This window comes from Eucalyptus grandis, chromosome 9, assembly GCF_016545825.1.
Source record: "Eucalyptus grandis isolate ANBG69807.140 chromosome 9, ASM1654582v1, whole genome shotgun sequence".
Taxonomy (NCBI): domain Eukaryota; kingdom Viridiplantae; phylum Streptophyta; class Magnoliopsida; order Myrtales; family Myrtaceae; genus Eucalyptus; species Eucalyptus grandis.
In genome coordinates, this window is record NC_052620.1 from 26,169,264 (window position 1) to 26,192,163 (window position 22,900).

Below are 22,900 nucleotides of genomic sequence, written 5' to 3' on the forward strand. Positions count from 1 at the left end.
GGCACCTTACCCATCTCGGTGCAGTCGTTTGGAAAGACAAGGAGAAATCTGGTGGGTTTCCGTACGGCCCCTCTGGCGATGATATTGACAGATTGTTGGGTCGAGCCGGTCGCGAATTTGCAGCTGTGGGAACAACGATGATGCTGGGTCGTGTTGTTTTTATGGGGAGAGTATCAAAGTTGATCCGGTCCTTCTCAATTTGAGGCGTATATCGCCGCGCTAATTAGGTAATTAAGTTAACCAGATCTTTATTAGATATGTTAAAGCAAGTTTTTATTGCTGTGGGTAATAAAATCTCTTTGTCGGATTCTTTTTTGCAAGGACATGTTAAGGGGGATTTTTTCTTACCTGCCTCATCCCTTTTCGGCTCGAAAAGTCTGCATCGAATTCCTTGTGATTCTCTCGAGGCCCTTTAGATTAACGTTCTAATGGACTTGAGTAGAAAGGTGGAGGAATTTTAAAAAGAAGGTTTTCGACGCCAATTATGATGCTGTCAAATGATGAGGGGATACAAAAATAATAAAATATGAGGTTTCTAATATGCTCTGTTTTCAGTGAAGCTACTAAGACATGAAGCATCGAATTTATAATGGGATAATCACATAAATAATCATAAAATTTGATTAAATATGCGATATAATTCTTGAATTTTTAATTTATTAAATGTGATCATAGACTTTAACTTAATGTGTAATATCGTCTTTAAACTTTTAATTTATTCAATATGGTTTATGATTTTGACAAATGTTCGAACTAATCATTAAACTAAATGAAAATATCCAATGTCATCATTCCATTGATTTAAGTTCATGGACTAGTTTGAACATATACCAAAAGTTTAAAGACTACTTTGAACAAATAAAAAATTCAAGGACCATGCAAATTTGATTAAAATTAAGAAATCATATTATACATTAAGCCAAATCTCAAATATCATTAGAGTCAATTTCCCTTTCTATTACAAAGAAATGCATATTAGTGATTATTACCACCGAGAGTATACTAGGTGGATGTTTGCTAGGATTTAAATTAAAAAAGTACGTGTTTTGCTATTTTGTAAAAATTTCTAATATCATAAAGTTTTAAAATCATGGAAAGGAATTTGAACCAGGAGTCAAAATTTGTATGCGGTAAAAGTTTAAGTGTTTCCAGTATTACGAAAGTTAAAGTGCTTAAGTTGCAAAATTCATATCAAGTAAAAAGTACAAGGTAAAAGTCTATTCATATTAAACTCATTTTTTATGGAGAAGGAGGAGGAAGAATAATGCTTTGCCTTTGAATGTCGAACCATGTACCTTTATCTTATATCTTAGGATTCTAGAAGATTGTGACTTTTCACAGTGAACTTTGTACCTAGACTTTTATGAATGGAATCGCTAATACGCTATTTTCTATGGAGCGTTTGCATTGGCTAATCACATTATAAGAGCACACATAATGCGCATGCGCGATGAGGCCACATTCAATCCAATGCGAATGCATATGCTGACACGTAATCGGAGCGCATAAGATTAAGTTCGAGTAACCGCATAAACATCTCACACAAAAGCAATTTGTTGTAGACTTTATTGATCTAGAGAGATCACCTATTACATTACATCAATTCACTTGATCTCCCTATCTCGAGAAGCTACGTGCCTAATCAACATATCACGTGTCACAACTTCCCGTCCCGATTTTAGAATACACCCACATGCCGAGTCTCAATGCCTATGTCATGGCGACACCGATGTCTCCTCATTCCTCCTCTGCAATCAAGTAAGCGTCTGTTGTCCTAGCGAAACAACTGCGTTGACTCCACCCGTTGACGAGGGTACTGAAGATCTGAACTTGTGGCAAAGGAAGGTTTGGAGGCAGAGCTCGTCATTGGTGGCGAAAAGAAGAAGGGGACGTATGAGGAATGGCACTTTGGAAAAAGAAGGGGAGATAGTGGGGGAGTCAACCCACTTATTGAAGTGGTCGAAACTCTCTTCTTCCTCTTTTTCGCCTTTTCGTCCCCTTCTGCTTCGGATCGGTCGATCTCCGTTCTTGGGTTCTTGGGACATTGATGGCAACAACAGAGGAAAGTTAAAGGGCACCAGCAGCGCGAGAGCAACGTCCCACGGACATAACAGTCCCGTTAATTAAAGGGGAGAGGACAGACCAGTCGCTCCGGAAAGCATGCACTCCACTGTGCCTATTGGGGAGCACGTTCTCCCCATTACAGTCCCTAGAACAGGAGAGCACGTACCTACCTTGGAAAGTACGTTGTACCTGTATTACGTTAAAATAGTGCCTCCTATGTCTTGGCCGATCCTCGCTGCTAAATGGAAGGAAATCGTCAACGTCCGAGTACGAGAAATCACGTGGCAACATGCCAAATTGGAAAAATCAAGTGCCATCATGTAACTCTACCAGTTAAGTCCGTGAAATGGAGATAGATGGGTTAGAATCACTAACATCTGTCATATGATAAATCATCACCTCTTCAATCTCGCGTTTGATTTTACTATAAAGCTAACGCTTACAATTTTTTCTCTCCAAAAAGAAACTTTTCTCAAAATATCAAAGAGTGCTGAATTTGAATCGTACGGTAGAATCATGAATGGAAGGCTTTCTCCCCTTTTTCGCCTAACTCTTTTGGTCTAAAGAATATTGCTTTTAAGAACAAGTCATGGCCCTTCTTTAACTCTCATTGCTCAACATAAGAGCGAACAGTCCACGCGTTCCATTCATCGAACATGACTCTATGATCGGTCCGCGACCTTCGGGTGCCAAAGGCATCCTTGAGGTGATCTCGCGGGAACAAAAGCAACGTTATTGTCAAAGACAAAAGCCTCAACTATGTCGCTTTCCCATATCATATGCAGAAGAAGTGGGATTTGGGCTGAACTTCCGTTCGCTAAAAACCTTGACAAATTTTTCGTTTGTTCGCTTGTATTTCTCTTGCTTGCATGGCGTGGGGAATAGTAACAAATGGACCCCACTTGATGCTTTTTTTTATTATTATTATTTAATCTTTGACTGGGTGGAGTCATCAAAGTCCCTGTATCTTGTCCACTACCAGGAGCAAAGAGAGAGCCCTACGAAAGAAGCCGAGCAAAAGGAGGTGAAAACTCTCCTCTTTTCTTCACTTCCCACATCAATGAAAAAGTGCCTATGCATCCCCATATCATGGTGTATGGTCCCCCCTCCTCCTCCTCCTCCTCCTCCTCTCTTCAGCCTTTTCTCCCTTATTCTGTTTTGTCAATTTCAAAACAAATACTGTTTCGGGCACAATATTGAATAAAAAAGAAGTACAAAATCGAGTCAGTCAACCACCAGTTGCAGCCGCAGTTGCAGGTGCTGATGTGTGCCTCCTCCACCCGCCCTCTAAAAATGTCGGTCTCCCCGTCATCCTATCATCTGTAGAGGGCTCCTCCATGCTTCGCAAAATTATTAGGGAGGGGTTTCAGCAGCTTTTTGCTTTATTATTATTGACTTGCCGAATCGATAATGAGCTTTTTGCCAGAGGAATACAAATCATCTTTATGCGCATGAAGAAAAAAGGAAAGGAAAAAGGCCTATAAGCGTGAAATAATTTTAGAATATTCACTGATGATGAGTAGGATCTTGTGTCTTAACAATTATCTTTCTGGGATTTCTTTTTAAATGGCGAGAATCTTTACATGACATGTGTAGAAGTAAGATTGTGATTGTCTTTTCTCGTGATTTTATTTTATACATTTATTCTCTCTCTCTCTCTCTTTCTTTCTCTCTCTTATGAAAGTATTGAGTTGGAAAATTCGGGTTAATTCCAAAAAAAAAAAAAAAAAACACTACCATTAGGTCAGCGGACAAATCTGGCCAAAACTTTTTTTTGTCTCGTAAAAAAGTATAAAATTTAGGTCGAGGGACGAATATGGCCCGAACTCTTTTTTGTCTTGTAAAAAAGTACTAACTTTAGGTCGAGTGACACCCGGGTAGGCTTTAAGCCTTTGAGGGAGAGGTTGGGAGTTTGAAGCCCCTGCGATGCAGGTGGCTGGGCCATTAGGTGATTGACGCGTGGTGCCGGGGTGGTGGTCTCTTTGCTAGTGACACTTGGGGGTTTACGTGGCGGCTGTCAGTCAAGGCGGTTCCTCCAGCATAAATTAAAAAAAAACTTTACGTCGAGTGATAATTCTAGCCCAATTTTATTTTTTTTTTGTTTCAAAAGAAAATCACCAACTTTAACTTAAATCCCAAATTTGCCCCCCCTTAAGTTAGAGTCATTGATTGTCCTTATCAAGAAATCCATGTGCACTTGCTAGCTAACACCATCCATTGCCGTCTCTTATACTTCACTAACAAGTAAAAAAATCTTTTAATTAAATTTTTCTATCTAGACTTTATTGTTTTGTTGTAATATGAAACTGTAGATTACTGCCCATCAAGAGAAACCATTGATGAGATCCACCAACCTCACAACTAGAACATTTTCTCTTGAAATAAAGTTAATTTCAAATAGAAAGTTAATGGTAGGGGTTCGATTTTGGATAAGAGTGAAAGTTTGTTATTTTTTATGAGATAAAACAAAAAGAGGCCAGAATTGTCACTTAACCTAAAATTGGTGCTTTTTTATGAGACAAAAGAGTATACGGGCCAGATTTGTCCCTCAACCTAAAGTTAGTGCTTTTTCATGAGACAAAAGAAAGTTTTGGCCAGATTTGTCCATTGACTTAAAGTTGATGTTTTTTTTATGAATTAACTCGTAAAAATTCTTACACATGTTTGAGTAGCTTGCGGCCGGCTTCTATAAGAAATTTGTGGTTATTAGTTGAGTATGTGGATTAGAAGGGAGGTACCATTGTTGTGGCATGCCATAGAAGATTAATGTTCGATTGAGATTCTCGTTAGAGTGATAATCGGTTCGTCTACTAGCAATCTATTGTTATTTTTTCTATTTAAAAATATTAAGTAGCATCTAACACAAAATCTCACTCCCAAGGAAAGGGTTTCTTATAGGTCGGCGGTTGCTCTCAGTTACGTACAACCCGACTACTTAATTTGATGTCTAATCAAGATTAAGTAGCATCTAATGATATCATTTTCTTCTTCATCATCTTCTTCTTTTTTTGAATTCTACAAATTAATGGTAGTGATTTGAGCATATGCTTGCGAACTAAATAAAGATTCTTACACATGTTCAAGTGGCTTTGGGTGCCCATTTGCCCGTCGGTTATCTCCGCCGGCTTCTATAAGAAATCCGTGGGTATTAGTTAAGTATGTGCATTATAAGGGAGGTCTTACCAGCATGGCATCCGATTAAGATTCTCATAAGAGCAATAACCACACCGGTTTGATTATGAGCACTCCATTGTTTTTCCTTTTTCTTTTTTAAAGATTAAGTAACATAAAACGCAAATCTTACTCCTGAGAGTTTCTTATAGGACGGTTGTTGCTTCTTAGTTACGTACGCTACTTAATTTGATGTCTAGTCAAGATTAAGAAGCGTTTAATGATATCGTCAACTTTCTTCTTCTTCTTTTTTTAATGATTTTTGCAATTGAATGATTGTGGTTTGAGCATATGCTTGCACGTAACCATGGGTGGGGCACTGTAGCGATGGGGGCGAGTGAAACCTTAGTCGACATCGCATACATTTGACCCCCATGTTCTGTCCGTTTCATTTTTTTTATTCTATCTCCCATCAGTTTCTTCACACGACAACTAGGAACAGCTGCATCTTCTCTTCGCAATCCCATTTTCTTTCCATCAATATAATATTTACACATTTTAAAATATCCAAAGTTGCCAATTTCTTAAGGTGTTCATATGAGAAAAAAGTGGTTGGGGGATTGATTGAAGAATCTTCGGAAGTAAACGCCCCTGCATCATTACGCGAATTGCAATCATGTTCTTTGGCCTTCTCTATCTTTTCAATCCCCTCTCCTTTCTTCTTTTGTCGTTGCTAGGAACGCGACACGCCATCGTGCGCCATAAGGATGCATGATTTTTGTTCGCTGAAAAACCCCATGGGAACACGTCCAGAATCCATTACGGAGCCCGGTCAGTGGGGGGGCACACGTTCGAATGAGGTGAATTACTTTCTTGATTTCAATCTAGGGTTTCGTTTAATACTTCCGTTTCTTGAATTTCAAGAAAGTCTATTAGATTCGGCGGAGTCAACGGGGGAGGTTCTTTTTTCTCTGTCTGACATATCTAACTAGGCAACAACAGAAGCAAGATCGATGCTGATGGAGGAGAAGAAGCCAAACTGATCATGGGTGGTTGCTGTCCATCTTGGCAATGTGTCTGACGTTCCTTTTTTCTTGCGTTTGATCAATTGGGGGCGAATTTCCATCTATCGTTGGATGCATCGAAAAGGAGCAACGTCTGGTCTTGAGTTACTGGCAAGTCACTGATCCCCGCACCAAAGTTGACTTCTCCTTCAAGAATGAACAACCTCGGCTTCCAACCTTGATTCTCACGGCAAAGGGTTAGAAATGATTGAGATGGAACTGACTTTTACCCGATGTCCTGCGATTCGTCAAATTGCTACTAACAATCTTTGGTTTCGAGAAGGTGCAAAATGTGTAAAAAGAGGAAAATCACATCACATACAACGGTCGGCACGATGCGCTAAATCAATTACAACAGGTTGATTGTTGAAATTTCTATACCTGTTGAAATTTCTGTGAGGAAGACACATGATAATAATGATTCATTAGATATAGACATCACTGGAAATGATTTTCAATGCCCTAACTAAGAAACTCTATTCCTATTACTTTTCGAGTTCCCTCAATATCAAGCAATATAACTTGTAAGGAGAAACTTCTCTCCGAACAGGAAGAAAACAAAACTATTTTTGACAGGGAGAAAGTTCAAAGAAAACGACAACTAATATTTTGATGTGGATGTCAAGAGGGATTCCATCCGGAAAAACCACATACGAAACTATATCTTTCAAAAGTTGACTCGTCTTTTCTGAACGCTGCTTGTGTTGACCTTGACCAGTTCTATGTACACACTTTAGGCTGTGTGAACATCTGGGCCTAGATAGGCATCTTCTTCAGAAAATTCTTAGATTAAGTACTATATTTCTCTTTGAATCGATTACTTGTGCTGCTGATGCACCTCACATCTTTGACATTTCATTGTCGTTGGGTGTCTAATCGAACTCTTAGAATCAACTCGTGGTTCCACGACAATTTTGGTTGAAGAGGTTGGGCAAAAAAATAGCTAACTTAAAAGATGAATTACAAGTTTGGTCACCGGGTATGAATTTTGAAACAAGTGCTTTATCAGTCTAATAAAGGGATTTAGTCAAATAATAGAGGTCGATTAGCTTGTTTAATAAGCCAATAATTGCCATAAGAAAATACGCACGAGGATACTTTGATTGACAAATTCACAATTGCAACATAATCGACTCAAGTAATACGATGCTAATTCAAATCATTCTCATATGAGGAGAAATGCTTAAATTATTGAGAAAAGAGTCAGAATTTTCAAGAGCCAATTGTTCTTTTGTGATCATGAACGGCGATAAATAGACACTTTTAGCCATCTTTCGAATGCCTTCTTACTAGCATTGGCCGGATTTCAAAAGATAAAAATCACAAATCACTTCTTACTATATCATATCTTCCACCATTTTCGATGGCATAAAGAGACATTTCATCAGCTCAGCTATGATATGATGCTTCATTTAATGCACTTTCCATTTCGTATAACGAACCTGATAGGTTGCATACGTGAATAAAGAGAGTATAGGAAGATGATCCAAGTTGAAGTTGCCTTTTATTTACTCAATAATCTCACGATGCTCTGAATTTTCTGCTTTCTCACAGGTTGCTTATGGGATTGCTGATATGGAGTCGCTATCGTGGCTTCACACGCCCAAGAAATGGAACTTTATGTCATTCCATCAATTCACGGACGAACGATTGAGGATACAAACTGGGCCATGGCAACCAGAAAGAAAGGAGTCTCAGCCCACGAGTTCTGGCCCAAAGATCATCGGGCCCACTAAGCTTCTCATGCCCAAGGAGTTGTGACAGCGTTTGTGACAGATCAAGGAAGACAAATCTTAGTGCAAAAGATTCAGTTGTTGGACCCAGAAGCCATGGTAGGTATGAGTAGGCCACATTTTGCTGCAGTTCTTCGATTAGTCTTTTAGCCTTCTGTGCAAGTCAATTTGGGCCCATGATGACCCCCACACAGGAAATTATCTGGGTGCATGCATGTGTACGTCCCTCTGAAACTGACATATAAGTGCCTGTGCATGCATGACGTTCATGAATTTGGTCAGATACATGGTTGTAAAACTAAGTTTCGTCATTTTCATCGGACGTACGTGTTTGATGCATGAACCTCAGCTTGCTAAAGATCTTTTGAATCAATGGGAAGTTTTGAGTTGCTTTATGAACTGTAGGAAGCAAGGATGGAGTCATGTCAAGAAGATTTGCGGAAATTAACTTATAGAATGACCGACGGATGTCCTTCAAAAAGATCCGCTAAGGCTTTGTTTGGTGACCTTCCGGAGAACAACTATTTTTGTTCTTTTGTTCCTTGGAATGAAAAAAGAACGGAAATCCGTTTGGTAAAATTTATGTTTCTGGGAATAGATTTGAAATAGAATCAAGAAATAGAAAAAATTAATTTCTTATTCCCGAGAACAATTCCTAAAATCAATTCCTATTTTTTTTTCTTGTCTTCTTTGTTTCTTTTCTCTTCTTCCTTTTGGCTGGTTGCAAGCCTCGGCTATGGTTGGCGATTGGCCAAACAAGGGTTGATGATCTTGTCGGAACGTTGCTAGCCCCCCGTGACGCCAAGCCACAGCAAGGCTCGGCGTCACGAGGGGCGAGGCTCAACCTCGTTGAGCCACCTCCAGGTCAGCATTGCCTAGCGATGGCTCAATAAGGTCGACCTCGCTAGCCAAGGAGAGGCTGAGCCTCGCTAGCCAGCGCAAGGCTTGACCTCGCTAGGCTGGGGTGAGACTGACTTTGCGCTACTTGGGTGAGGAGCCTTCGACAAGCTCACCAGACCTTGTCTAGCCTGGTCGCCGCCATGGCGATGGTCGGTGACTCCGCTACAAAGAAGAAGGAGGAAGAAGAGAAAAAGAGAAAAATATTAAAATAAATATAAAAATATAAAAATCATATCAAACACATTTTTATCTTGGGAGTAGAAATTTTGGATAATTAGGAAGCACATTCTTTTGTTTAGAAATTGTTGTCGGGAATGAAATCAGAAAAAAAAAAAACGTTTTTGATAAAAAAATATTATCCAGAACAGAATGATTATCAAACGCGCCTTAAGTTGTAGAATGTTATAATCCATTTTGATCTTGACCAAATTCAAATAGTTGTTAATTGCAGAAGTATGAGATAGACATTGGATCAGAACACGCAGGAATCAATAGTGAAATAATTCAGTGCACATGTTTCTTTCAAACGAATATCTACACACCCACTTCGGGCCACAATTTGGTTTCTGATGATGATTTTTTTTTCCCCTAATTTCCGTCTTTCCAATGTGTCTTTATTATGGCATTGTAAAAGGAAAGAAAAGGAGATGAAGTACGTTTCATTTCAACCCATCGTCGTCATGTTACAAGAGACAGCTCTGTCACTTCACCCGGATAGGTTAGTCGGCTCTATCTTATCGGAAAAGCGATATTTCCCATTTCGAGAGCTAAAAATTGATGGCGAATTGCGAAAATACTTCGTGTGGCAGCAACTTCTTCGCATCTTGACTTTAGGAAGCAGATCAACAATCAGAAATTAGAGAACGGTGATCGACTCTCGAGCGCAACTTAGGGACAACAAACACAAAAGATCAGATTGGTATACCGAGATGATTATCGTTTCCCGACAGACTCTTGGTATCCATTAAAACTTGACCTTCTAAATCTGTAAATTAGATGATCCTACAGTTTGAGCAGCACATCGGATTTTAAAGATGGTGTTGAAGAATGAATGCTTGTAAGCAAAAGCTGCAGGTGATCTTTTAAAAGTTTCAGGAATTTATTCCTCTTAATTAGGTGAGCTACGTAGTCCTTTGCAGTCTGCTTCATATTTTCTTCTGGCTCAATCTCTTTCGTCAATATTCATTACAAGCCACAAAAGTATTATCAAGTTTGAGGGTCCATTACATATGGCTTCAACCCATTCAAATCTAGAATCACATGTCACGGAGAGGCCAAAGTCCAACCATGAAAGCTAAAAAATAATGCTCATCAAAACCCACATGAGGTTCCTGTTGATACAAGCAGCACTCAACTCTGCATATTCCCTGTAGAATTTTTCGTGACGAAAAAGAAAAACAAAAAAAATTTCTCTTCAACTGGATCCACCAGGCACCCATTTTTCTTTCTTTTGTATTGTTCCTTCAAAGATTCCATCGAGACAGGGATAGGCAACGCTTTTCCGGCTGCTGTGGGGCAAAGTCGGCCACGTCTGTGTGGACTACTTTGCGCCTTCCCGCAAGGTCGGTAGGTTTCCAGCTCCCTGATCCGTAACATGTCAAAACAAGACTTCATTTAGGTGCACTCAATTGTCTAAATGATTGTTGTCAACACTAGGACCTTGGAAATTACACAATCAAGCGAAGCATAACTAGGGCCATTTATTGATCGAGAGCCCGGATGACGACTTCCTTCCACTTGCAAGGATGGACCACCGGGACGAAAAGGAGAACTCCTAAGAGAGAGGAAGGAAGAGGGAAATATTACATTCTTGTGGGAGATAGGCTCAGTGATAAGGATTCGAATAGTGGACGAGGAAGGTGTATCTAAAGCAACGCTTTTCTTTTCTTCCCCGTACAGATTCCTTCGAAAATTTCCTCGCGAGTCATTTTCAACTAATGATCATTTCCTGCCCCATTAGCCTGTGGACAGAATCCAATGACTAGGACGGTTGCAACTTGACATAGGGGGCCACGTATCCCAGATACAGTTCAACTAGCAGAATACGATGTAATTGTCCTAGAACAACACGAATTTGCCCAAAACAGGTTAATCGCGATACATAATGGTAAGTAGAGGGAAAGAGTAACAGGACAGAGAACCTGAATGTGTTGCAATATTTGTGAACTCCAGCTCTAGTAAGGTACGAAAATACCAGAACCGGGAGGCCAGTTTAAAAAATTGTTCTGGCAAAAATTTTACCCTCCATTATTAGCTTTGGTTCTTGTTGGTTTTGCAAGTGGACATGATACATACTAGAGCATCTATATCTCCAGCACGAAAGATGCTTGCCTGCCACTTCTCTTCTAGGAACCTTCCCCCCTTCCCCTTCCTGGCAATCCTGAGTTCTAGATTATCTTCCCAAATCAAATGTGGATCATTTCTCGTTGATTCTTGGACCGGTCGGATGACTGAGCTGACGCCTAGTTGTAAGATCTCTTTTGCGAAAATAGGTCACTAGGATGGGGCAACGCTAGCCAACTTGCAGCTCTAGGGGTGGCATAATATCTCACCGCCAACCTCCGAAAGTTGTTACTCTTTTAACATTCTTATGCCCATGGGATCTTGATTTGCTCTAGTAGTGGATTGCTTTCTTAGATTAGTCTTTCATTCCATGGAATGTGTTGTTCAATCAATCAGGGTCCCCAAGAAAATTCTTGCAGAAATTCAATCTGGCCACGTTGGATGCCGTGCAAGGTTCTGTCCCAAACACAATCTCAAATAGTAATAACATGAGAGAAAGGGGCTCGTCGGTTACGAAAGTCCCAAACTCCCCCATTTCCCCTGTACTAACATTTTCGACTACATAATGATGCCCTGCATTCAAATAGAAGAAATCGATCTCTTCTGGAGAGACACACGCATAAATCTTGATGGCCCGGATGCGAATAAGGCAGATTACGGAGGGCCTTTGGTTGTTTTTTTGCATTCAACAAGGAAAAGAACACTGAAAATCTACACAGCAAGGACAGAAGAACTCTGTGGGTATGGACCATGCAAAGATTCTGGTGCATTATTGCAATTTGGTTGCCCATGACCAACCAGATGTGCTGTGATGGGATCTTCATCGTTAAGGAATAGTGAGAGCGAAACAGACACATGGGCAAGTCCGGCTTCAGACAATCTGTTCACCCCAAGAGAAGTAAAAATTTCTGATGACTTCATCTCCTACTTAAGTGTCATTTCCAAAAATGGCAAACTAGACAACGCTAGTGCCTATATTGAGTTTAGCATAAACAAGAAGTGGGCAGACACTCCTATGCCAATTTTTATGATCAGTCTGAATCAACACATGACAAAAGATTGGAACAGATCATGCCAAAGATATTTTTTCCTTGTACAGAGTGCATTTATTGGTATTCTTAGAAGGGATTAGCCATCTGATAGGCCAACTTCTACTCTATATAGTAATTCGAAGAAAAGCCAAAGAAACATTTATATAACATTGTTTATGTTAAAGATAATTAGGATGATTCTCTAGGACATTTTACCATATAAAGAGATCATTAGAATATTTTTGTTGGTATTCTATAACTCTAAAACATTGTGCAAATATCTTCATTTGATTGTGCATATCTTGAGTGATATATGTTACCTTAAATAGTCATCTCATAATACCTATTTAGGTTGATGTAATTTTCAATGTGATACATTGAATAATATAGAAACTTCTCTAATTTTCTTTCTTCCGGTCTCATTCTACATTATATTTATCAGGAGAATATCATGTTGGGATTATGCCACTGATTTGACAGTTGGACTGATAAATCTCGTTCTCTGTTCCCTGATCTCCTGAGGCTAAGAAGGAATATGTTGAAATTCTAATCTAATCTAATCATCCCTGCCCTGCTACTGACCAGAGACCAGGAAAAGCCCTCTTTGGACATTATAAAGAAACACTTCCCAAGTATCAAGACGTAAACTATTGTTCGAGAATGAACGACCCAAAGTGCTTTAGGGACTTTCAATGAAAATAATGCAGGGTCTAGACCGAGGTCCGTTTGAACGGACCTTTTCACTGCAAAATCTCGTAGACGAAAGTTCAAGAAAGTGGCGAGTACCGCTTGAGAAGCAGGTGACAAATGTTGAACCTGTCAGGGAAGGACAAAGGGTATAGTAAGATCATTGGCAAGCCAGTAATGGTTGGTACAGACTCAGATAGCCAGCTAGAAATTGCTTGGCATGTTGTTCAGGACAGAGAATATGTAAGACATAAGAGATCCCTCCTCCTGCAACATGAAGATCGGAAGGGCACAAATCAGAGGCAGCTTTCTTGAAACTGAACTCCATAAAAGCTGTTCTTGCTGCAGCAGGAGATATGGATTGTGGTGCACACGTGAAAGTGTTGCAATTGTGGTCTTGAGCTTGCATGGCCCACCTCCATGACGCAATGATGCAATCTGTATAATAATTATTCAGAGGGTAAAAACAAGAGCGACAAATCTGCACAAAATCCCTTTGTAGCTGGGAAAAAAGAAGAAAAAAAGTTACTCACCCTGGTCTCTGGGATTTCTGCTTTGTCCTCTATTACTTTTCCGTCTATTTTTAAATTCATGCTTATCTCTTGGGGACTTACTTCCTGGATCAGCCACGAGGGGCACTTCTAACAAATATCTCAAGATCTGATCCCGGAAGATTTCAAATATCAGCCACGAGGGGCACATCAACCTAAATAGGTATTATGAGATGTCCATTGAATCATAAAATATTTCAAATATTTGTCGTAAGGTTGCGAAATTTTATGAGAGGTACGCAAAAACGGACTTGAATATGGCATTTTGAGAATGGTAAATTGATCTTTCAAGAGATGATAAAAACTCCACCTCACAAATTAGGAATGTCCTTAAACATGGGCTAATTAGTAGATTTACATACTCTTTTGTCCTTAATAAACGCACATGCTTTATCACAGATAAATAAGGCAATTTAATAATAATAAACAACCTTAAAAAGTTGTTGGAGATACTGATTCTCCATATCCCCTTACATACATCATTGTTCTTCATCTTTGTCCTTGCTCTCCATTTTGTGGTTCCTAAGGAGACAAATCATTAGAAATTCCCTTTACGACATTAGCAAAGATTTATAGGCCAACTGGCTCGACCCCACCTCACCACCCACCCCCCTTCCTCTCCATCTGCTTATAAAGAGCAGGCCTTTGCCACTCTTCTGCTCACATCATCACTCGACTTATAGTCCTTCTCTTTTCTTTGACACCTCTCTATATTTCTCCCTCCTCTTCATCACAGACACCACTCGAGCGACCCAGCATTTTCAATACAGTCTAAACTAGTCATCCAAATCTCTCAATCGGGTCAGGGAGAAATGGCATCCAGTTCAATGTCGAGGGGTTCGAGCTCGTGGACGGCGAAGCAGAACAAGGCGTTTGAGGAGGCACTGGCGGTGTACGACAAGGACACGCCAGACCGCTGGCACAATGTGGCCAAAGCCGTGGGTGGCAAAACTGCTGAGGAGGTGAAGAGGCATTATGAGTTGCTTGTGGAGGATGTGAAGCATATTGAGTCTGGCCGAGTCCCTTTCCCTAATTACAGGACAACCGGGCGGGGAAACGTTAATGGTGAGGACAAAAGATAGTACTTGTACTATATACGTGTAGACAACAGAAGTGACCTTCTTTTGATCTAAATTTAATTGACGGCGACAAAAAATAAACAATTTTTACATTTCCTCTTTAAACATGTATTGATGAAATAGGTAGATGCCTATTCTATTTGCACATGCCTTTCTTTCTCCATACAGCATATGGTTGCTAATTAAGTCAGCTTAAGGTCAGTCAAGTAGCTAGATCAGCTTTTGACTTCTTTAACCTCATTTCAAACTATTTTAGCATCATCATATGTTCATCTAAGAAACAGCATTTTCACACTCCGGACGAAGAAACAATATTCACTACAGTAAAAAGTAAACCCCTCTCTCTCTCTCTCTCTCTCTCTCCCTGTGCAATTCTTTTTCTGAAGTTTCAGAAGAATTTCCTGAAATAAAACCAGAGGGTGTGGCTTTAGACGGTTGGACATATCACCGGGAGAGCATACTTACAAAAGCAGAACACATATGGGCCCAAAATTCTCTACCAAGCTTTTGCTTTTCCTTTCTAGAATGATTTTGACTTTTATTACACGCATCGTTTATGTTGGTCTTGGTACTTCCTGGATGGTCCTCAATCATCATCATGTCCTCTCTCTTTCCTTCTCCTCGCGAGCATCATCATCTGTTGAAAAAATGCAAACTTCATATTTTACCACCATTATTCCCTCTGCATACAATGAAAGCGCATCTCAAGTATGACTAAATACAAAGATGACGACGCATGAGTTGACGTCCTGTCGATTCTTGTCACGCAGGATGAAGAATCTGAAGCTCCATTGAAGGGTATTGGGAGAGAGAGAGATATGGTAAAGAAGCAGCAGATATATGATAATAAGAAGACCAGTACCTGTATTACCTTTAGGAATAATCACAAGCAGTGATCTAAATGTTTCAATATTGTCAAGTTACGTGCTCCTTGAGTTGTACTCAACCGTGTATTTTCCCATTACGCAAATATAAATTCTCGACGTGTTAGTTATATTGTTGCCCGTTCTATAATCATTCTACAGGTACGTGTAGTATGACAGTATATACGGGTTTCTTTATATCCTTACGTTATCAGATGGTTCCATGCATAAATAGAGAGTAACGTACATGACCGTCTGAATATGAGTGTACCCACCAAGATTCACTTGATGGGTGCGAATCAAAGATTTCGGAATCAAACAAAATCCAAAGAATCCATGCTTCAACGCGGACAGGTCACAAGCCTTGCTCTATTATATCATATATTCCCTTTTCTTTTTCTTTATTTTCATCATTTCTTTTGAGGCGGGCTGCGAGATGGATAAAGCACGTGAGAGCCACAAGTGAGAATTGTAGATTATGAAGTGTGCATTATGGTTCTAATGATGTTCGAAGTTGGTTAAAGACAATCTCTGGAGGCCTTGACTTGTTGGTTTCTAGTTCTTCATTGGTGGCGTTCTCTTGCCAAATGCACAGTTTGACAGTTCGTTGAGAAAGAAAAACAGAAGCTGCAGAGCATCTTATACACAAGTTAAAAATTACTACTGTCCCATAGAATGACGCGTGTTATGCTGAACATGGGAATCCGTGTCTAAAGAACCATGAGTTCTGATTGATTGTTACTCCAAGCCAAACAAATTTTTAAGGCAATCATCAGCTAAAATCACCTGCTTGATTGATTCCCTTCATAAACAACTCACCTAGTTTTTTTTTTTTTTTTTATCTCAAACTCACCTAGTTGATTTATATTGCGGATGTGTATTCTTACTGTGCTCACTTCTGCAATGATGTAACCCTTTAGAAAGTGACAGATCGAGTCGCTTAACTTTTTTAGGGAGTCATAACTCATGATTAGAAACCAAGAACTTCGAGAGCGAGAAGGGACTGACAGATTTGAGTATTCTTTTCATGCCCTTTTCTCCATACCTTTTGACGAGATGAAATCATTCCACGTGTTCCCCAAATCTTACATCAATGATTGGTGTCGGCAGTTAGAGATATGGGACAAAGACATCGCTAATCCCACGAAAAGCACAGATAGATCTCCTCTAAGCAACAAGAATCGAGACGGAGTGGTGCGAGCTAGCTCAAGACCGGATTAACTCACCGAATAACAGTGAGAATGCGAGTGCCCAGCGAGGCTGGGTTAGGTTGGTTAGTTCACCTACTTCTCGCAACGTACGAGAGACGGCACGTGCCTCGAGCACCGTATCATTCGACGTCGGCTATATTGCCAGTTTGGCGAGAATTGAGAGGTCGATCATGTCTTGTCATTGGCCCATCCGATCATCATCCTTCCACCCGCCAATCATATTCTCGACGAAAGGTCTTGAAAACATACAAGAACGATTTCAGACGGATCGGTGTATTAAATTGATGAGGCCAATTCGAAGAAGAACTCTTTTTTTTTTTCTTTTTTTTTTTTGAACAGGAAGAAGAACTCTTTAAAAGAACTAACTTTTTACACTTTAAAATTTAGTGCATATAGAGCAAATTGCAAATTGCAGATTGCAATTGGGTGAAAGAAATATCAAATGTGTCATTAAGACGCTAAGTCAAGCTTTAACAAAGAATTAGATATTTTGCCAGTGAAATGATAGGCCTCGTGTAGTAAATGCATTGTTAAAGAACTGCTCAAGAAACAATCTCACCTGCCTAAGAGAATCATATAGCTCAACAAACGTAACATTAATATATCTTTGATAATTCTGATTAGTTAATTAGGGTACTCGATAGTCATTCTATAATAATGAGCATGACACAAGGCCACTTATAATAGCTAAAGAAAACCTAATTCATTAAATCGATCTTCAAGGTTGACATGACAATCGATGAGTTTTCATTTAAATAAGCACATCATATCATATGCTCGATAGGGGCTAATATAACAGCACGCCGTTATCCAGTTTCGTACATTGGTCTAAGCATCCATACTTAGCATTTTTCAATGAGCTCCAATTCGGCCTAAGCTTACATACTTTAGCATTTTCAATGAGGTTGTCGAATGCATTTGCCTACACACTTCGGTTTCCCATTAATACTAGTTGAACGAGCCATCCCCAAGCATAGAGTAAGTACAATCCAATTTCACATGAGGAACATCGTAAAGATTGAGGAGTACTTTTTGAAACATATATGCAAGCTACTCATCAAGAGAGATCTCTCTATCGAAGTTAAATGCATCACGAATGTAAGTCATTCTCCTTTGGACTTCTTAGCTCAGACTCATCCACAGATCCCTCAGGTTATCCATCAACAGGCTTCGCCAGGCTTCTCGAAATTACAGTCGAATAGCCAGGAATTCCCTCGCCAATCACCCTTACCACAAGCTTATCTATGTTCCAGAGCCCTACCAATGACAGACCTCACCACTCCAAGCCTGTGAGCCGACATGCCAAGTTGCCAACGATCAGGTTCAGTAGGTTAACTCTTTCATGGGTTTTTCTCCCTCATTTTGTCATCGAGCATGGCTCAAATATCATTAACTTGGGTCAGTTGTTAGCTGATTCTAAACTTCCTCACATGCCCTGTTGTTCTCAATGTTACCAATGGTAACCATGTATGATTATTGAGTTAAATATCATTTAGGATCACACCGTTCACCTTCCCACCCCACCCCCTCTTTTTCTGGGTTGCTTGAAGAACGACCAAAATAGGAGGCAGCTCTTTCAGTAGAAATCTACACTGCACATATGTCATGCTCACATTTCCACCCAGAAAAAGAAAACATGGGCAATTCGGCATTGTGCAATTCTTCACTCCCAACTTGTTTTGCCCATTTAGAAAACTAAGACGTAAATTATTCTAGCAACTCAGAAGCTGGAGAATCATTTAATGAAGAACAAAATTCAAAAAACATATGACTTACGAACCAGAGCTAACAAAATTCATTCAAAACTTCTACATCAAGGTGGAAAACAAAAAGAACAAGTCACCCATATATACAGTGTGCTAGCGCCACAAAGGGATGATTTACTCTGCCACAGTTGTCCGAAGCGGCAGAGAACTTTCAACTTCCTGGGTGGCAGAACTCCTCTCCGCAACAACCTTCGACATTCTAAACATCTGATACAAACAAAATCGGATGGAGTTAAAAATTAGACTGGACAAAAAAGAACCTGAAGGAGTGGACTGCTTTATGGTTTACTCAGGTAAAACCTTTTGCATGGACTTCTTGAAACAAGTTTTATGCTCTTCCATGGATGCATTTATAAATTCATCAATGTGGTCCTTCAAATCCTCCAAAAAAGTGGCATCATCCTTCTTATTCTTCCGGCATGAAGCAAGAGATGGAGGCAAAGGCTTCTCTTGTTGGCTTTTTGGGGTTTCCATGGATGCTGCTGCAATTCAATCGTGACACACAATGTCATATCACATGTAAAGAAATCGTAATAAAAATTTAAGACCCACTAATCAGAGTAAGAAATCAGTGTCAAGTGCATTATGCACATGAGAACTGATTACTTGCACTCTTCAGATCGTGTAGCACCAGACTATTCTATGATGAGCTCAATAATTCAGGAATACAGGGTGACAGAAAAACAAGTTCATGCTACCATATACCCAAGCTCATCTGTTCTTGGCTTCTGTGCTTAGCAAAGAGCACCAAAGGACACTGTCACTTCTTATGCTTTTGAAGTATAGATTTGGTTATTTCAAGACACAACCAGCAGTAGTATATCCTCAACTTCCTATACAAATAATGGTGTTTCCCTTGCTAATACCAATTTAAGCAAAACTTCCACAACCCACCACCCATATGAACAACTTAACAAACGATATGCACCAATCACACATCATAAACAGCCCATCCTAAAGGCAAATGATTCTTTACATGCTAAAAAACAGATATTATCCACGTGTCAAGAAGAAACAAGAAGGTTCATTTATCTAGCTTTCACACCCTTGCTCCTGCCTCTGTCCCCACCATGCCTAGGCATCAAAGCACAAGAATTGGCACCTTTAGCAAAATTAACTCCATCACATTTCGTTCCTTGTGCCTAACTCATCAGTTATCACCAGATGCTTCAAAATGTGAAAAGTTTCTTCAGACAACTCAAAACAACGAAGCGAATTGCTATTTTGAACACGAGAGTCCTAATAAGCATTCTCATGCCTCTCAACTTTCCTCTAATCAAAAACCAATCCAAACAATTAATCGCCAATAAAACATCACCACGGAATCCAGTCAACAAAGATCACAATAAACGGCGCAGGTCCTCGCCCACCAAGAAATATCAACTCGTAACCAAATCGCATTGCCGCTCACTCAATCCCGCCAAAGTTGCCTCCACCTAATGAAACCGCACTTCACCGGCACAACCACCATGCATCAGCTGATCATCGATCTAAGACCATAAGGGAAAGATCTTACCGGTATGCATCTTTCTAATACACCTTCAAAACCCCCTCCCCCCCCAAAAAAAAAAAAAAAAACATTTTGCTTCATCTTAACACCTGAATATCACTAATTATACCCGCTACTGCAGTTGCACAATGCGCACACCTATCTGTAACTCAGCCTTTCAACCTAGCCCATCCTCTTCGGACCAAAAAATAAAACCTAGCCCGTCCTCGAATCTTCCGAAACTACTAACCATGATAACGTACCACGAAACAAAACTCATGAATTACTCTTCGACAGCAAACCGCATTAGCCACAGGGCAATGGGGCGTTCCAGGAGATTCGCAATCATCAGACGCGCAAAGCGATCGACGGAAAGCGAGATTATATGAGGACCGTACCTTGATTGATCCCTGCAAATGCCTGAATTCGAGAGAAGGCAAATCGCGCGGCGTTTCCAGAACAGGCACCTGGGGGTTTATATAGTCCCTCGCCTTCAAAACTCCCTGAAGCACCCGCCTGTGAGCTCGGCACGTGTCGCTGCCGAGTTGGGCTGTTTGCGAAGCGCGAGGAGGCATTGACCGGTTGATCTCGGGCTTCATGAGTTTGAACGGCTTCGATCAATTTCAGATGCGGAGCTAACCCAAGTGGATGCGCATGCAGCGGATGACTGCTCTACGCCTTGAGCATCAAGTCAGGCTCCAATAGTCTACCGGGCAAGTGCCGTCGGCAATGGGCCTACTACAGCCAAATGGGCCCAAAGTATTTGTGGGCTTGATCGGGTCAATAAGCGGTAAAGGCCCCCACCCGGTTAACGCGTTTTCCTTTTTTTTTGGTCGAAGATTCATGTATTGATTTTGCTGGTGAATGTGTTCTACAGTCAAGCAGTTGAGTCGTATAGCAAAGCCCTGCAAGAGGAGAGTATAAGCACAAAAGACTTCCTAACTTCTACACGCCAATATAACTTTTCGAGATCCTTAACCGGGACTTCAAGTTGGTGAGTATACCTTATATGTTTATATTAATTAGGAACCCGAAGCTTCAAGCGTCGCCATTGGAGTTGAGATAATCCCGAACCGTTTGATTTGGATTTGCGGTCACTCAAGCCGGCAGCCGAGCTGACTAGACCGATCCGAACTCGAGCACGCTAAGCTGAAACATCCGAATGATAACAGTAATGGTTTGATTGGATACCTCAAAGTCTACCCTGTCTACTTAGCAGATCGACATATTATTTTTTGGTTGCACGGATCCGTAATGCAGGACATGATGGTCTGTGTCAAAACCAGTTATCACAAAATGCTGTGATGATCTAAGCCAAATAGAAATGAATCAGAATAGCACGTAGACTGTGGCAAAATTACTTTCATTTATCTACTAAGAGTTGGTACATGTTTTTTCTACTAGCTACAAACAAGCATTTCTAGGTTTCCTAATGCTTGATTGAAAGCTAAGGATGATGAGCAGCTTTGTCTGTTGAACGACATAAGCAAAGCATTCTCTTGGTCCTTGGTCAGGCCTCTTCTAACTAATGAAAGTATGTACTCCATAGACAGCGCGTCAATTGGAAGCGTGATTGGACCATCGCATGGAATCCCAAACTCTTCTTCTGATACGCTGAAGAGCGTCCTCACTATTTCGTTGTTGAGAAATGAGAGGGGGATCACGAAGCGTCTCTCGTCTGTTGTATAGACAACGAAGTGACCCTTCTGAGCAACGGATGATCTATTTGCATTTGCTGAAGCTGACTTGCTGTTCGTCCGATGAAACGAAATTCTTTTTCTCCCAACAGCGGCCATCTTCTGCCACTTCCTCGCCATTCGAATAAGCTTCTTTGTGCTTATCATCTTGCTCAACTCCGACTAATTCTCAACGGAAGAGCAAACTTGCTTTTTGTTGAATTTGAGTGCTATTTCTGGTTGTGCAGAAAGTATTGGTCTTTCCCCGGTTTTATACTGAGAGAACTAACGAATTGGCATTCAATGTATCTTTCCAATGTGAAGTCACATGGTTACCAAACCCATGTGGTCATGTCGAGAAAAATTTCATAGAGTTATGATTTTGGTTCTGTGGGGCTCATGAGTACATGATTGCGTGACAGAAGAGAAGGATTCTCTTGCTATTTTGCTAGTTTGTCTACACAGTAGTAGGGTCCATAACAGTTTGGTTGTCAACTCGATTAGCCAAATTCTTTCCATGAATCATAAGATCAAACATAAATTGCTGAAGGTCACAGGAAAAATTGTCCACTGTCCATCCCTGCCGGTTCTTGTATCATCAACATCGACGGACAATTGAATAATTTATCACAAACTCTTGGTCTCATTGGCAAGCAATTCTGCTGGACCCAGAAAATTCAGAAATTTCAAGCACATAAATAGGTGATATGTTGGGCCTTGCTACCTTCTGTCAAGTCGCCGAGAAGACATACTGAATAGCAGAATGAACTGATGTAAGTGAGCCAATGCCACAAGCAAAGGTTTATATCCACACTTGTTTAGGCTTATTTGGAAAACAATGGAAGAAAGAAACCATTCATTAAGGGGACAGAGAGTCTAATGACAGATAATATTTTCCTTTTTCTGCATGTAAGATTATGAGGTGCTACCTGAGTTTTTATAAAGTTCACTATGCTTTTTTTATTAGTATGTCCGAAATCTTATCCCGTTTACATTTTTAGAACCAGAAAGACTCTGCATTATGCTGTTACAGGGACCACCAACGACACATGAGAAGCGAAATCTTGGACAATGGGGGCCCTTCAGATATTGCATCAAGTGATGCCAAGATCTAGGAACAACCATCGGACTCCGCAAGCGTCAGCCACATATTGTAGGGCTTGTTTGGTGTGACCTTCAGACACCTTGGGTCCAACAGTAATGTATTGCACATGCCCTAAACTTGCCAAGTCATTCACTCCCAAACCACCCCACTGTCTTCCCAGCGAAGAGCATCCCATGTGAATAAAAGGAATCTGCAGCTCAATTTCATTAATTGTATGTTGTTGCAGTACATGGTACTACAATCATATCGAGCGGCGGAACTGCATTTGCCGGGAGACGAATTGACAA

The 22,900-nt window shown here is 40.4% G+C and overlaps 3 protein-coding genes across 5 annotated transcripts; 1 reads left to right on the forward strand and 2 right to left on the reverse strand.

The window, feature by feature from the left end:
* The first annotated feature begins 14,074 nt into the window (after positions 1-14,074).
* LOC104418839 (protein RADIALIS-like 1) lies at positions 14,075-15,497 on the forward strand. The gene is made up of 2 exons (XM_010030293.3): positions 14,075-14,489; positions 15,274-15,497. Exons 1-2 carry the CDS (start codon positions 14,237-14,239, stop codon positions 15,276-15,278), a joined length of 258 nt encoding a protein of 85 aa, XP_010028595.1. The 5' UTR covers positions 14,075-14,236; the 3' UTR covers positions 15,279-15,497.
* A 2,728-nt stretch (positions 15,498-18,225) lies between these two features.
* LOC104418840 (hypothetical protein) lies at positions 18,226-20,384 on the reverse strand. 3 transcript variants are annotated; one of them, XM_010030294.3, is made up of 3 exons: positions 20,231-20,384; positions 18,644-18,825; positions 18,226-18,550 (listed from the first exon to the last, which is right to left on the reverse strand). In XM_010030294.3, exons 2-3 carry the CDS (start codon positions 18,815-18,817, stop codon positions 18,458-18,460), a joined length of 267 nt encoding a protein of 88 aa, XP_010028596.1. In that variant the 5' UTR covers positions 18,818-18,825; positions 20,231-20,384; the 3' UTR covers positions 18,226-18,457. The 3 variants fall into 3 exon arrangements, with proteins under 3 accessions (XP_010028596.1, XP_010028597.1, XP_010028598.1); XM_010030295.3 differs by having other exon boundaries at positions 18,644-18,822; positions 20,231-20,370; XM_010030296.3 differs by lacking the exon at positions 20,231-20,384 and adding an exon at positions 20,096-20,230.
* Positions 20,385-21,179: 795 nt separating this feature from the next.
* LOC104418841 (auxin-responsive protein SAUR68) lies at positions 21,180-21,767 on the reverse strand. Its single transcript, XM_010030297.3, has one exon. It carries the CDS (start codon positions 21,674-21,676, stop codon positions 21,233-21,235), a length of 444 nt encoding a protein of 147 aa, XP_010028599.3. The 5' UTR covers positions 21,677-21,767; the 3' UTR covers positions 21,180-21,232.
* Between the last annotated feature and the right edge of the window lie 1,133 nt (positions 21,768-22,900).

Bases quoted from the DNA above. Each gene is read 5' to 3' on its own strand.
- LOC104418840 (XM_010030294.3), bottom strand. From the start codon at position 18,817: ATGGAAACCCCAAAAAGCCAACAAGAGAAGCCTTTGCCTCCATCTCTT. The intron at 18,551-18,643 runs GTTTTACCTGAG...TGTTTGTATCAG, and splicing joins TCAAGAAGTCCATGCAAAAG to ATGTTTAGAATGTCGAAGGT.
- LOC104418841 (XM_010030297.3), bottom strand. From the start codon at position 21,676: ATGATAAGCACAAAGAAGCTTATTCGAATGGCGAGGAAGTGGCAGAAG.
- LOC104418839 (XM_010030293.3), top strand. From the start codon at position 14,237: ATGGCATCCAGTTCAATGTCGAGGGGTTCGAGCTCGTGGACGGCGAAG.